Genomic DNA, 16,897 nt, shown 5'->3' on the forward strand with positions numbered 1-16,897 from the left:
ATATCGAACCCGATCCCCAACCCGAGCCCCCGAACCCGTTTTTCGAACCCTTTTGGAGCGTGTTGCTGTCAATGTTGCCGCTGCCAATGTTGTTTGCATTTTAGGAATTTATGTAAACATGTTGTAAGCATTTTGCTGCCAATTGTTGTTGTTGTTGTTGTGGTTGTTGTGGCTGCTGCTGTTGCCGCTGTTGTTCTTTCAGTTAAAGGTCAATTTTCGGCGCGCTCCGTGGGAGTATCTGAAAGTATCTGAGGAGTAACTGCATTGGATAACATTGTTCGCTCGCCTTTGTCTTTGCTTCACCCATCGTCATGCCGCACGCGTGTTGCAATTTAACTTTTATGCAACGTATGCAACGTATCTCTCCCGCAGATTCCTATCTCTTCGATCGAACCTCGCGCCCTCGCCCTCGCCCTCTCTCTCCCCCATTCCGAATCTGCTCGAGATTCGTGATTATCGTTTCTTGTTCTTGTGAGCAATTAATTAACCAGCGGAGTGGTGAAGCACCAAACTACCGCGCAAATTCTGTCATTCAACTTGGTAACAGTTTCGTTGGCCATGTATGCAATTTGGGGTCATGTCTTCAGTTTGAGGCAGGTCAAAAGATGTTTCCCGTTTCGTTAATAACTCACCTTTTTGCAGATTATTGTGGAGGTGGTGATCGTTCATTTTGGCCTACAATAAAAAGAATATCTCTTAGATGATTTGCAAAAAATAATCATTTAATATACAATAATTACGTGTATATATTATGTACAACATTTTATTTTATTTCAAAGCAACGATTATTAATACCAGACAATGACTTTGAGCACATTTGCATGGAAGATAAGCTTCTATATTAACTATTTTATTATCGCTTGACTAATGTTAATAGATACAATGTCATGTCACAATCTTTTAAAAACTAATATTAGATTATATACTACCAATGAACTCAAATTTTTACAAGTCAATATCTATAACTTATAAATCATTATTATTTTAATTTTTATTTTAAATAACTTTCACTAATTTCTATGTTATACCCAATAAAATGCATCCAATGCGAAATAAAATTGTGAAAATATTTGAGTGCATTTCTAATGATTTCACTAGATCAACAAATTAAACGGGCATCAATAAAATGCAACAACAAGAGCAAATATTTAAATCTAAACCAACATATTGTGTGACCTATGGAAACACGCTTTCAACGGCTTTTGACGCGATTTATTCGATCCGCAAAAAAAACCAGACAAACATGGAAAATTCAAATCAAACGCGTGACAAAACACAAATTCAAAACAAGAGAAAAATACAAATCAATTCAGGGAGAATATATGAATAAAATTTCTAACTGGGGCAAAGTGAGAGTGTTAAAAAAAACGTAGGAAAATCAAACAGAAAAAAATAAATACAAAAATTTATTTGACGCTGCGGCTTCTGCTTTCGATAGCCTGAAAATTGTGGATATAGGTTAAAAGCATCGAAATCTCTATCTTTCTCTTTTCCCCGCACTCAGTATCCCTCTCTTTTTCATAGGGCCAGACATGACCTAGGACACATGCCATAGGCAAATGCCTTGCTTCAAATAAAATGAAATAAAAAATATAAAAGTGAACCCCGGAAAAAATAAAATAAAAGAGCGTTAGCTTGCTCTAAACATTTTCTGATATGCTTAGAAAGAAACACAAAAACAAAAGCAAAGCAAAAACAAATTGCCAGCAAAATGCAACAAGAAAAATACAGTTATTTGTATACAAATATTGCACCCACAAACAAAAAGGGGGCAAGCCATTGGGGACTGCAGGGGGTTGGGGGTTGAACCCGCTTTCGTCTGGTATAAAAGTAAATAAAAAGAATACAAAAATAACAACAACAAATGCAAAGCGGTGCCGGCACGCGAGTTTAGAAACGTTTTTGTATTTCACTTTGTTTTTGTTGCATTTATGCTTTTGTTTCCGTTTCTTTTGTTGCAATCGTTTGTATGCATGTGCCATAAAGTAATATCGCATTCTATGGGCATTTAACGGCACTTGCTTATACCACTTACACCGTTAGCACCACTTACATCACGGTGCACCACTTACCTCATACTCCTGCTTCAAGGACATCGGATGATGCTCGCTGGCATGCTGATGACTGCGCGGTGTCGGTGGCCAAAGATTGTAATCGCTAATATCCTTGGCATGCTGCAAAGGACCAAACATATGAGAATAATGGGTATTAATATAATATATTATTTTTCGATTAGGTCATAGGTGTCTTTAATAAGACTTTCAGTTAAAAATTTGAAAAAATTTGTATCAACTGAAGAAAATTATATTTAGGTGAATGTACAAATTGTTCATCACTAAAACAGTAATAGAAAAGAACCTTTCGTTACGGATTACATTAAAGAAATGAGATTTTATATTTATTTTTTATATATTAGTAAATATATAAATGGAAACAAATTCTCAACGCGCAGTTAATAGAAACAGATATCTATTAAACGCATATTTGTAATTAATTCTTTGAATTATGTAATTTAATAAAACAAAAATATAATTCTTAACAAATTTGTGTGAAATTATTTTAAAATAAAAATAAAATTCGCTTGTAAACAGTATAAATATACAGGCTTGATCAAAAATGTAATTTTAAGATATTTTAATATTTTATGTACTTTAAATAAGATTATCGATAATTAGATAGAATATTCGTAATTTTTCGTAGTTGATAAAAAATTTAAAATTTTTTGTTTTTTACTTTTGAGAATATGAGTAAAATCGAATGTGATACTTTATGATTTATATTAAATTAAAAATTGTAAAAATCGAATCAACGATCAACACAAGTATCAAGTTTTTGGGATGTCATAAGCAATTACTGCTTCCATTACAAAGCTTTTGATAATTTATCTCTCTCTTTTACGAATTTTTTACACTACATTTGAAAAATTTATAATTGTTATGAATTGTAAGGACAACCAAAGTACAATCACTAATAATGGAGGAACGGAGATAATTGTATATAAACGTTGTAGTGGAAAGAGGAATCAATTTGCATGATGATACAAAAAGTATGAATTGCATTTTTTTCTTGCACTAATATTAAACTGGGTTCAAATCAATTAAAATTTCATACTTTTATTGCAAGTTCACTTAAATGATTTCTACCCATTATTCTATTTGTAATATGAGTTTTAAAAATTACGGAAAAATGTAATAGAAAAAATATGCTATGACTCCCAATTTTTTGTCTTGTCACAAATTCGGATGGAAAAAAATCGAACTGTCTGTGCAACAAACAGAACAATTTATATATATATATAGAAGAGTGTCAATTGAAATAGAAAACCGCGTTACACACAATCGAAGGTGTCAAAGCGACGGCGTTGATGTTGGCGAGCGGCAAAAGTGCGGCGGCTTTTGGTGCTGGCAAAAAAAAAAGTTGAAAAAAGTGTTGCATATCGCAAGGGGAGTTGCCGCAGCGTGTGAAAACGAAGCAGCATGCGTGTGTGTATGTGAGGTATACATACATACATATATATGGATATATGGATATATGGGTACGTGAGTAAGTGTGTTTGTGTGAACCACGTAGTGTATGTTTTTGTTGCTTTTAGCCGCTTTTAGTTGCACAGCAACCAAACTCAAACCATATTTGCTAGAGCGTGTGTATAACTGGGTGTGTGTGGTTGTGCAATGTATGCTGCAACGACTAGTTAGTGGGTGGACAAACGAAAAAGTAGAAGAAATGTCGAAAAAAAAAATATACAAGCACACACACACATGTACACACTGCGTTGTCAGCTGCTGATGAAGATGACCAGAGCTAAAGCCAGCGTCAGAGCCATGGACATCAGCGGAAGTTCTCTCTAACCAACATGCCAGCCAGCCAGCAACAACAACAGCAACAACAACAACAACAACAAAAACAACAACTAGGAGAAGAAGGCGTCGCATTCCCCACGCCAACTTCCGGGCCGTCGCCGTGTTCGGTTAGCTGCAGCACGCAGCAAAATAGAACAAAACGAAATTTAAAAAAAAAAAAAACAAAATTCAAAAAGAAAAGAATCAAAAAAAAAAATGAAGAAAAAAAGTGGAAAATGAAGAAAAAATAAAAGTTTGGTTGAGCGCAGCAGCAGCGCTCTCTGTTGCTATCACTGTCTCGCTCTGCAGGACTCACTCTTTCTCACTCTCTCGCTGACCAGCTCCAAAACATTTTGAAGAGCCGAGCGCACATGGAAAAAAATCAAAACAACATTTTTTTTTAACCCCTTCACAGCAGCAGCGACGTCGACGTCGCAGTCGACTGAAGTCTCACACTTTCTCCTGACGTTTTGACTCATCCTGATGGTTGGGTGGTGTAGTTTCTATGACCAGTCCAACGTCTAGCACAGTAAAAAAACGTGCAAAAAATTAGGCGGAAAACGTGGATTTTTTTATGCAATTGCAGCTACAGAATATCCAAGCCCAATCCCAAACCCTCCCTCCCCTGTCCATTTCCTTGTCCCTCCCCCTGGCCAAACACGAACCAACTGTCGAGCCCAAAGCAAAACGCGTTTTGCACAATGTAGCAACCTTTGACCATACCACACAGACTCCAACTTTACATTTTGTTCCTGTTTTTGGGAATTTCTTTTTTTTTTTTTTATTATTCAGTTGAGCTTTTGGTTTTGGTTTTATTTAGCTTCTTTCGCCTTCATCTTTTTATTCATGTTGCCGCTGTCTGCTTCTATTGATTTTTTTCACATTTAGTCAGATAGAAAAAAATGCTTTTTGCTATTCCATGTTCAAATGTTTGACCATCCGCACTGTCTTCTTCCCCGTATTTTTGAGCACCACATCCCTTAGCCATGGCCTGAGGTTAGAATTTGCTCTTATTGTTGTGCTCAACCCGCTCGAGTTACAAATTTGTTCAACTTTACTGCAATTACTTTAAAAATTGAAGTTGCCGGCGGTTGTCGCGGTTTTTCGGTCGAACTCCGTCAAACCGATACCGATACCAATACCAATACGAATGCCATTTCAAATTTCGAATTGCAGCAGCCGTTACTGGCCCCATTAGTCAGTTTCAGCCCAGTTTCAGCCCCAGTTAAAGCCTCATTCCATGTTGCGCTTTTGCTTCGCTTTGCCTTTCAATTTTCACTTTTTTTCTGTTTTGTTTTTATTGTTGTTGTTTCTCGCTTTTCACTTTGCCGTCACGTTGACTTTTTTCTAATTGAAGTACTATATATAAGTATTAATTGCAATGCTTTGTTGTGAGGCGTGTTGCGGTTTAGGGTTTCCTTTCTGCTCGGTTCCAGTCACGGCTGACAGCGAGTTTAACTCACGGCCTCAATGACTATATTTTTTAATTGGAATCTTAAAGTTCTGCTTACACTACACAAAGGATTTAAAGTCAACGGTTTTCTCACTGTTTCTTAACTCAACCATTTAAATAAAAAGAAAAACATGACCAAAACTATAGTATATAAATCTTAAAATGAGTTAGTTGACAGTTTCAAAGAGTAGTATATACTCTAAGGAAAATTAAGATCCTTGACTGTCTATTAGACAACAAATTTTAACAAGTTGGTATTCATTAAAAGTTAAGGCTTGAACAGTTCTGATGAAGAACAAAAATATATTCAACAAAACTTTTAATAATCTTTGGCTGAAAAACTTTTATTAAAAAGTTAACCGCATATTATTATGTGAGTAATCGACAGATTAAAGGAAGCAATAATAAGAGAAAATTAAACGTGTATCTATTTTTTAAAATTTTCTGACACTTCAGAAAAATTTCACACAAATCGTCTTGGCTGCTCTTAACCCAACTTTTAGTAAAGAAAGTAAATTGAAAATGCATTCAATATTAATTAATTAACTTGGCAAGACTTTCTTCTACACTCTCTCCTTCTCTCTGTCCCTATCGCTAGCTCAGTAACTAATTTGACTAATGCAAGTGACAACAAGAAGTCTTAGTTGTTGCCCCAACGATTGTTGACTCCAACCTAGGTGACGTCCATTGTTAAACTTTAAAAATTAATTAACTTCGGATATCCTTTAAAAAGCAGTCAACGGGCGTTGCAAGTTCTCAATTGTTTTGCAGGGGGCAAAGCACTCGCTAACGAGTGGGCTTTAGGGGAAAGCTTTGAAGGACGAACCTTTTTAGCAGTACACGTCCGCGGCAGCTTCGACCCTCCGTTGTCCTTGGAGACAATCAATCTCCATTCAAAACAATAATTTCGCCGCACGAAAAAGTGAAAAGCGAACTCAATGAACACCAATAGTAAGAACTCAAACAAAAGAAAAAAAGAAAATAAGTATATACAAGAACACGCAAAATAAAAAAAATATATATAAAAAGAAAAGGAAAGGGAAAAAAGGCAAACAAAGTTTAACGCGTCGCGCAAAGAAAAACTTGTTTACATCTTGAAAAACGCAAAAAACGCGAAGTGAAAAATGCAACAAAAAATTCTGTAAGAATTGTTTTTGCAGCTTTCCCTGCGAGGCGCGAGCAACTTTGCAGCGCAGTCAAGAGCAAGGATATTTGTGGAAGGAGCAACAGAGAAGGTACAAAAAAGTAAGAGAAAAAAAATAAATTCTGTGTGGGGAAAAAAAGGGCAAATAACATTTGACGACGCCGCTCAAAGGATTTTTTTTTTAGTTCGTCGCGTCTGCCGCTGCAGGATGGAAGTAAAGGAAGGATGTGGACTTAGACTGAAACTAGGACTGGGAGAACTGTGTCTCTTCCTGCTGCTCGGTCGTGTAGCAACAGACGGGCGCTCAGACAGCAACGGTTTGAGTTTGGTCAGTTGTCGGCTGATGTTCGTCGAGTGAAAGTGCAGCAGGTTTGGCAGCGGATGCCCAACTGGGTTCGGTTTTTGAGGGCATGAGGTCGGTTAACCAACTGGGAGTCGAGCTAGCCACGCAAAGCTTCACGGCGTAGCAAATCGCTCCATGGAATTGCTGAAATGCGATGGTTTTTTTTAGCATATCTTGAGTTGGGGGAAAACGCAGGAGGTAATGAGTTGACCTGAAGTTTGTTTATTGTTCAATCCGCTTCGGGTTAAGGTCGTTGAATTTCCAGCTATGTTTCGACAAGCAACTTTTCATATATTGAGTCTGAGCGATCTTATATATTTTTCATATTTGTATATTATAATTTAATATTCTTATAAGAATTAGCTTGAGTAAATATTTTTAGAAACATTTAAAACGTTTTACCAAATATACATATTTAATTTATTTTTTATTATTTGTTTTATTAGAAAGTTATAATTAAACACAAAAATGTAGTATAAATTAGAAAAAGATAAAGTAAGAAAAACTTTTAGTATACATAAAATAAAAAAATAAATAAATTATACTATATTGTATACTATTATTTATTATATATTTAATTTATTAACAAAAACCTTCAACCACTTCACTAAAATATTACAAATAGTTCATTTAATATTTGTGAAAAGAAATAATATTCAATGGCAGATTTCTTTGCCGAAATACCTGTGCGCTTTCTTATATAATATAATATCAGTATTCTACTCATGGAGCGCTCATTTAATTTACTCAACTCGAAGAATTCTTATGCATATTAATTACGAGCTCCCTCCCATATCTTTCCCTACTTCCTCTTAGCTTAAGACTGTCCAGCGCCAAGCAAACACTGTCAACTGCAGATTCCAACTTTTAACTTTTGCCAAAGTTCCTAACCAAAAAAAATATATAGTATATAATGGAACAATTTTAATATTGTCTTTTTCTACAGCTGACAAGCTGTGCTCAAATGCCACACCCAGAAGGCGTCAGATTGTTGTGACAGGGGAGGAATGGAGGATATATATACTCACATCGACATTGCCATTCCACATGTAGTGCATGCCAACGGCGGCGCCGGGATCGTGATGCGTCTGACCGGTCATATGCTCGGCCATCACGGCGCTCATCCAGTGGACCAGGCCTTGGGTGGGATTCTGTCCCTGCACGCCGCCGATCGGCATGTTCGCAGCGGCAGCAGCAGCGGCAGCGGCGGCCGCAGCAGCAGAGGTTGCGCTGTTGCTGTTGTTGTTGTTGTTGTTGCTACTGCTGTTGTTGTGATTGTTGTTGCAGTTGTTGCTGCTGTCGTGAGTTTTACACGTGGCAGCAGCCGTTGATGATTGCGCTGCCGTTTCCGGTGGTGATTTTATGGAATTGCCGTAACCCGAACGCGTTTGTGATGCGGGTTGTGTTTGGGTTTGATTCAAATTAATTGCGGACACCGATGTCGCTTGTTGGCTGTCGTCCACTGGCGGCGTTGGTGGTGTTCCTGGCGCTGAGCCTGGCAATAGAGATGACCCAGGCTCGGGTTCGCCTGTTTGGTGTGAATTGTGCCGATTGTTGTTGCCGTTGATGACTTCGCTATGCGGTCCGTTGCCAGCTGACCATCCGTAGCCGTTGTTGCTGTTATTGTTGTTGCTATGGGGTTTCTGCAAAGGGAAAATTTGTTGTAATGTTTTGCATGAAAAGGGTATTCATATTTTTGTTGTTGGCTAAAGCATTCAGCATGAAAAATAAAATAATTTTTTGATGATTATTCAGTTTTTACATTTCGAAGTTGTTGTTGTTTACGCAAAACAACAGCAACTCTTGGCCCCTCATAATTAGCGAGAACAAACAACCCAAATTATACCTATTTCTTATTTTGAAAAAGTTAAAAAAATAAGTTAGAGACGGGTGTTTTAATTTTCGAAAGGAAATACTTTAATTGGATTTTAAAGGTAATTATGACAGTTCCAACAAGCTCAGATAAAGACCTCGAAAATACTTCACCGCATAATTGTTAAGTTTGCATACTAGTTTTTCATATACAGCTTCTTATAATAATTTCATTATCATCATTTATTTTATTTGATATCAATAAATAAAAAGTTTTTATATCTGAATATGTATCTGAAAACAAAAATACAATTGCTAAATGGATGCTTACTTGGAAGCTTAAACATCATAACAAGGTTGTTCAAATAATGCATTATTAACCCACTGAATTTTCACATTTTATAAAGAAGTGTCAAAGCATTGGGAAAACAACTAATAAAAGACAAGAAAGACGGCTGCTTGATAAAGGAGAACAATGTTAATAAAATAAATTATTTAAAACTCTGACCAGTACTGTTTTCTTTAATTTAAGCTAAACAAGTTGCTAAAATAAAATAATTATAATAATATATATGAATTTATTTATGTATTATATATTATATATAAAAATATGTATGAGTTCATCTTTAAACTTAACAAAATGACTTTATTGTAGAAACTCTCTAATTGTATTAATTTTTCGAACTTAGTCGATGAGTTGGCTCAATCAACAATATAGTTACACAGTTTTCAGCTAACTTCCATACTAACATGCTCTGAAGTCTCTGCAGTTATCAATTTCTTAAGGACACGTTTCTGCTCGGCAGTTCCCTCTCTATCCTGGCTGCGTTTCGCTGACTCCACGGCTGCCACACATACGGCGGAGAACAAAAAATTGCTGGACAACTGGGACTGTGTGCCAGGAGAAAGGGACAAATTATTAACTCCATGTCTAACAGGTGATGTTGGTGATGGTGTTTGGGGGTAAAGGCGGCTTGCATCGGAATGCTGCTGCTTATGTTGTTGTTGTTGCTGGAAAACGGCGCTGGCAAAGAAGTTCGTATAGAACTCGGCAGGCGTTAAGAAGTGTTTTGGCATGGGCGTAGAAGTTTTAAGTACATCCATATAGCTGTCCAGCTCATAGGCGCGACGACGTCTCAGCTGATCCTTGAGCATGATGATGTTTCAGTACGTGTAGCGCTCAAATGTAGACAACACTTTTTTTTTAGTTGACAACAATTTCACTTTCAGCCTCTCCAACGAATTGTCTAACTTGTGCGACTTTTGCTCTATTTATCCATGCACACAAATCCGTAAAAACCCACAAGCAAAAACAAAAACAAGTTAAATTCAAAAAAACAAAAAGAAACCGCAAATAAAATCGCAAACTCTTTTTTGCTTGTTTTTCTTCCTTTTTCTTTGACTAAACTTTTATTTTATTTGAGGGGCTGAATAAAAGTTTTCCAAGCATTTGATATGCTTTTTTATAGCTGTGACGTGTCGGTTTTTTTTGCATCCAGTTTCAGTTCTATTTTGTATTTTTAGATGCAGTTTTGTAAAACAAATACAAATCATTTAAGTCGAAAACTGCCATCAAATGACCTTGAAAAAGTTTTGCCCTAAATGTGTGAGGGCTCTCTCTTCGAGTGTGTGTTGTTGTTAGTATTTTATTTTACTATGTTCATATTTTTTATGTTGTTATGCACATTGTTTAGTTTACAGTTTGTCGACAATTTCAATATGATGGATTTGATGATTCACTTTGACTCTAAATGTTTATTTTTCGTATCCGTTGTTATTATTCCTTGTTGTGTCGTTTGCATGATATGCGGCTTAGCTTTTATTTTATTAAATTTCTTTTTATTATCGCTGGTATGAATGAAAATATTGTGGGACAGTTAGTTAGTCGACCGCTTTACACAGCGTGCCAAAATAACTAAAAGTGTCGATTGCCATAGGAATAAGTTAATTTAAATATATAAATAATAATTTAATAATAATTTAAATCAAATAAATTATAAATAGGTTAAGTGATATGTATAAAATTATTGTAAATAATTTGTAATATAAATATTACACAAAAAGCATTTTCTTTCCATATAAGTTTTAATTCGCTAATTTCGCTTCATAACTCATAAGTTTAACTTTACATTTTTTATGAAATATATTTAATAAAAATCATAAAAAAATTTAAAAATGTATATAACATAATTCTTAGTCAACAATTTGAGTAGTTGACTGTTTTAAGCAATAATTTTTCCAGGTTGTAAATATCAATGATACATGTCAATAGTTGTATAAAAATATAAGAACAAAATTCATAAATAAAAAACATCTTAATATATCAAGGTATAAGAAGTTGTATTGTTGTTTTTTTTTTTTAAGCTTCTATTCTGTATTGGCAATGTATTTTCCCTTTTATATTAGCTTTTATAAATAGTGACTTACTTAAATAAATCATAATTAAATATTTAAATATTAAAATTAGTTTATGCATTGCTTTAATTATTTTACAGGATAATTTTTAATTTATTTGTTTAGAATATATTATATGTTTTATTTTATGCACTAAGTATTTATAGGAACTTTTTGTTGCAATTTTGAGCACATTTATTTAAATTTGTTACATCTCTTCTCATTTATTTTGCACTTTGAGTAGGAACTTTTGTTGCAGCACTAAACTAGTATTTTATGATCTACATTGAGCTCTTGTTGCTAAAACAGAACACACACTAAGCTCATTTAGCCTTGATTTTCATGAATTGCGTATACGCCACCGTCACGGGACACTTGTTTGAATTGAAACAACAGATCATTGTTCTTATTTTCAACGTGACGCTTTTCATTTTCCCGGTATGTATTTCTGTACAAAGTTTAGCTGAAGTAAAACGTTGTGCATATTACGTATACGCCGCGTTAGTCGAACTGGGCTGTGTCAAAGCTGTCAGTATGTGGATAGGCATGTGTGTGTGTGTGTGTGTGTACGTGTGTTTTTGTTGTGCGTGTGTGTACGATAGTCGTGTCCTTATATCAGTCCCGTCCGTCTCTGTCGTGCAGTCAGCGAGCGTGGAATAGCTTGCAACAACTGAACAACAGAAACTCAAAGTGCAGCAGCTGAAGCTGAAGCTGCCGCAAAAGAAATTGCGAACGCGCGCGAAGCAGTCAAATATGTATACAAAGAACTACACAAATACATGCACATACACGAAAACACATTGTATGTATGTGTAAAAGTGTTTTGTATGTTGTGAATGTTTTTCTTTTCCATTTTTTTCTCCTTCTGCTGCGCTGCCAGCGTCCCTGCAATGTCAGACCAATCTCGGAGCTGCCGTTGCTTTTGTTGTTGTTGTGTATTTTTTATATCCTTTTTTTCCTTATTTTATAATTTTTGCTTCTTGCTCCTTTTTTATGCACGCTGCCGTTATAAAGACATACATTTGGAGCGCACTGCAGCATTTTCTTGTAAGAAAACGAAGCGCATAAAAAAAATATAGCTGAATTTGCGCGATGTCCTGCAGGCAGTTGGGGGCGATGGGAGATGGAATGGACCAGAGCGGAGTGAGTTCCATGTTAGGAAGATGGAGCTAGGGTATTACTTGGGTGCAGCTTGCCAGATTGATTTTCTTTTATACGGTTTGCCCATGTCTCTTATTTTTTTATTGTGTTTTTCTTGCTGCTGTTATTTCATTTCTTACATATATTTATATATGTAGGAGCGTAGGTGTGTGCTTGTGTGTTGGATGTTAAAAAATTCTTAAGGACCATTATTATTGTTACTGAAGACTTGTTGGGTGCTAAGCATTATATACTCTATGCTAGAGTCCTCAACGGAATGCTAACAAGGGAGAGAAGTTCAAATATTTAATTGAAAAGAAAGTGATGAAGAAACGAAAGCATTCCTATTGAAAAATGTATATCAAATTAACACTTTCATAATCTATATATTCAACAACACTAAATTGTAACGCTGTCTCAGTCATGTCAATCTTCAGATTTATCAAATGTATAAATCTCAATTTCAACAAGTAGCAATCGGACTTTATCGATGTTCATACAGTGTTGTTCTCACATCCTTAAAGCTTTATCTATCTGTCTGTCCTCTGTCAATAGTAGTGTCTTAGCTTTTTCAATTTAAACGAATTGGCTTTCTGTCGGCAAGCAGAATATGCAGCTTAAGTGAAGTGAATTGACTCAGATAGTATCTGAATATTTGAATATGCTTCACTGGAAGGAAAGAAAGAAAGTGCTTAGGTGAACTGAGACAAATGCAATTGTCGCGTGGATCACTTGTGGCTATTGGTGATTACTACTGGTAATTGCAGTCCGTTTGTTGTTGTGAGTGTGCTGTGTCTTTTTTTTGTGTAAGTCACGTGGCGCCACCTAGCGTGTAGATGTTGAAAACACGCGACGCGGACGCGGCACGTCGCGCGACGACCAATATATTTGGCCAAACCCAAGTGAACTGAAGACAACGACAGTTGCAGCCCGCCAAAGGCAACGCCATGGCCACGGACACATGCAACAATCGACGACGCGACGCTGGCATCGACGCTGGCTGCGACTGCACCGGAAGCAGCGGACAAACTGCGACTTATGGCAGCAGCTACTATAACGGCCATGTTTGTTGTAAGTGGCAGGAGCAAGAGCTGTAGCAACAACAACACCAGCTGAAATGGCGCGCGAGAAAAGGAAACTCAAGAAGTAGATTCAGGAGTTAGGTCCAGGGCACACACACACACAAATACACACACTTTTACTGCATGAACATAAAAAAATCCAAGGGAAATTGTGTGTGTGTGTGTATTTCTCTGTTCTTTTTTTTGCCATCACATGGAGCAAAAAATGGCAGCGACTGAAAGAAATACATTGCAAAAGGCGGCGACGAGCAAAAAACGAAATAATAACAAAAAGTTGTAAAAGAAAAGCGAAACCGTGTGATGTCCTGGCTGATACACACACACACACACACACACTCAGATGCTGCAACCGTCGCAGTCGCAGCGCGGCGACGACACATCGAAGAAAGGATAAAAACATTCAGCATTCACGCGGACTGCGCTGCCAGCGTCAGCGGCAACATCTGCGTCAACCTCGGCGTCGGCGTCAGCGTCAGCAACAACGTCAGCTTCAGCCCGTTAACATTTCATGAGCGCCAATTTCTTTTCTTTTCTGTTATTTTGTTTATTATATTTTTTTCTGTGCGCTTATTTTTGTTGTCGTTGTTGGTTGGCAATTTATATGAATGTTTTACTCGTTTTTTTCTATTTATATAGAGTTTTTGTTGTTTTCTGAAGGACTTGTTTAGAAGTCAACAAGTGGCCCCTCGATCCTTATTTTATTATACTTGAATTTCAAGCAAACTTATCCCTAATAATTGCTCTAGTTTTCAACATTGTAGTTGCCATATCTCTGTTTCACAGCTTTATAGCTGATATCTTTTTTGTTATCGTTTCTTTCTCTAGAAGAGAACTTTCATGTTATTTTTTGTTGTGCATTTGTTGCATTTTTAAGCGGCTTTGCCTTGAAAACAACTCAACAGACGGAACAAGAAAACTTTCGGTCGCAACTGCAACTAAATACGCTGCTGGCGTCGGCGTTGGCTGCGGCGTTGGCGTAGACGTCGACGTCGACGTCGTAAATGCAACACGCGCATTGAGCACAAAAGAGAAGAACAAGAATCCTGTCCAGCACTGGGTGCATATGTTTTTATGTGTATGCCATTGCGTTGCTTTTTTATGTGCAAGGATTTAGCTGCTTCTTGAAATGAGCATATTCCCTTTAGAGCACACAAAACCATAACACACACACACACACTGAATAAATGGGACTCCTGCTGCAATCGCTGATAAGAGCCAAAGGATATGCTACTCCCCTCGCATTTGCCATGAAGCAGATACAATAAACGTGGCCTTTAAGATGTTCTTTTTGCCGGCATATACGAGAAATGTGTTCTTCGATAATTGAAATGAATGCGAAAAGGAAAGAAAATAAAGAGATAGCACTAAGCACAATAGCAGTTAAAGTTACGGCAATAAGGAAATGATCTCCTCTTCTATGCACCTTATCTAGACCTTATATAAAGTTCACAGTTCTTTGAGATTTTGTTATGATTTTATTGCCAATCAGAATTTCTTCAGTTGCAAGAAATTCAGGTTTCTTTATTATTTCTATTAATGAATGTAAAATAATCCCAATCTTGTTTTTATTTGAATATTTTATTCGAAAATTAAAGAAGAATGAACTTTAAATATACTATTATACGATACTTGTACATGACTCGAACTTGAAAATATTTATGTATTTAGTAATGTAATGCTTATATGCACCTTTTCTATATTAAACATTATCTATATATCTCTTAACTCCTGTTTTCCATCAAAATTAAAATTAATTTCAAGTACATCAAGTACAAAAAAAAAATTATTTTATTAAATTTACTTAGATTTTATACAAAATTCCAACGTATCCTAATTAACCTAATTTAAAAATATTTCATAGTTAAAATATAACATTTTGATACTAAATTCAATGAGATTATTTAAAAGCATGTAAACTTAATTGAAGTAATTATTTTGAGCATCTCGATGTACCGGATTAATCTCGTCGGATGAATCTAATTTTAAATTAAATATGAAAAATGTTTGAGCTAAATATTTACACCGAATATTTAAAAATTAATATTTGTTTAAAAAAACAACTTTGATTTTAAGTTGCGTAAAATTGATTACACTTTAATTACAGCTTTGAAGAATAATGATTTACCGTCAAAGTAACAATGACATTTTTAATTTGAAGGGTTTATCACTTTGGTTTTACTAAGAACATAAAATTACACATTTAAGTATATTGCTTTTAATAAAGTAAAAATGGTTCATACTTAATTTTAATATGTTTTTTCATTAAATGTATAATGTAAAAATCAATAATACTATGGTTGAATCATATAATCATTTAATCATAATCTCATTTTCTTTATAAAATTTGGTTCAAATAAAGGAGAATTTGAAGTTCTGCCCTGACCTGCCTCTAATGAGTTTCTAAAGTCTGAGTCACAGGCAATAAGGAAGACTCCACAAGTTGTTCCATTCGCTATAAAGGACATTTCCTTCCTGTACTAAGCTCCAAGCTAAAAGCCACTTGTTGGACGTAAAATATTCAATTTTAGATTATCTTCAGCAATTTGTATTGAGAGCTTTTCGTTAAAAGCTTTAAGTGCAAATACTTTTGGTACATAATTATGGCATATCCTGTACACGAACCATTAAAAATATCCTGCGAGTGGCCCATAAAAACCTATCGTAAGCTTTAGCTTTTTCAACTCAAGAGCGTGTAAAAAATGCTCAAATCTTATGAATACTCTTCAAATTGTATAAAGAGAAAAAAACTTCTCTCTCTCTTTCGCACTGTCAAGGTGACTGTGTGTGTGTGTGTGTGTGTGAATTGGGGGCGTGTTTGTTGTCATGGTTTTTTTAGTCGCTTGTTTCGTTGTATTCTCTTTTTTGTGGCTTTTAAGTGTTATTGGATGATTTTATGAAAATTGATTTGGAGCACGCCCCTTTGAGGTGGCAAGTGCAGCTGCCGCCGTTCCACTTGCAAGTGGTAAGTGCCGAGTGGCAAGTGGCATGGCCACTTGCAATTGTATTTATTTCTAATTATAGCTCACCCGAAACTGATGCTCCACAGGACAATCCAAGTTCAATGCATAGTCCTCGACGACAGCGCCTAGAGACGTTGCGGATGTCTCGCCGAAAACCTGCTCGATCTTGATCGGCGGACTTAATAGGGATGTGCCCGATCCGGATGTCGCTGCAGCTCCTGTGACTGGATTGATGCAACCGACGGCGGCAGCTGCAGCGGCTGCAGCAGCGGCGGCAGCAGCAAATGTGCCCTCAACAATTATTGGAGCTGCCTCGGCGACCTGGCCAAGTCCAGCTGCATGGCTACTGCTGCAGGGTGTGCAGGGCGTGGGTGGGCAAGGCGTGGCCGCATGACCGTCGTGGTAGGGTGTCACAACGAACGATGGATACGATCGAAACTGATGGTATTCGGTGTGTGGATGATGCGCCAGCTGTGGTCCTTTGTACCAGGTACCATGCATAATCATTTAAGCTGATCAACTTCTGGGTTGTCCAACACTTTTTCTTTCAACTTATTATCACTTTTAGTTATCTGAATTATTTGATTCTCACTTTTCCTGCACTTTTTGTTGTTTAATTTATATGTGTCGAATAATCTTCTTCTAAATCAATAGTTAAAGATTTTAAGTTTGATATTTGCAGAAGAAGAGAGATGACTGAATCCAAAATAATAATATGTTTACGGACTAC

General features: G+C 36.3%; 1 protein-coding gene across 1 annotated transcript in view; it reads right to left on the reverse strand.

Annotated features, from left to right (window-relative positions):
- LOC117790489 (zinc finger protein rotund) overlaps window positions 1-16,674 on the reverse strand; it is a 38,148-nt gene extending 21,474 nt beyond the window's left edge. The window contains exons 1-4 of the mRNA XM_034629947.1: window positions 16,234-16,674; window positions 7,808-8,422; window positions 2,073-2,174; window positions 633-675 (exon numbers count right to left, since the gene is read on the reverse strand). Of these exons, the coding sequence (XP_034485838.1) occupies window positions 633-675; window positions 2,073-2,174; window positions 7,808-8,422; window positions 16,234-16,674 (1,201 nt within the window). The remainder of the gene's footprint in view (window positions 1-632; window positions 676-2,072; window positions 2,175-7,807; window positions 8,423-16,233) is intronic.
- Between the last annotated feature and the right edge of the window lie 223 nt (window positions 16,675-16,897).

Source organism: Drosophila innubila (assembly GCF_004354385.1).
Source record: "Drosophila innubila isolate TH190305 chromosome 3R unlocalized genomic scaffold, UK_Dinn_1.0 2_E_3R, whole genome shotgun sequence".
NCBI classification, from domain to species: Eukaryota; Metazoa; Arthropoda; class Insecta; order Diptera; family Drosophilidae; genus Drosophila; species Drosophila innubila.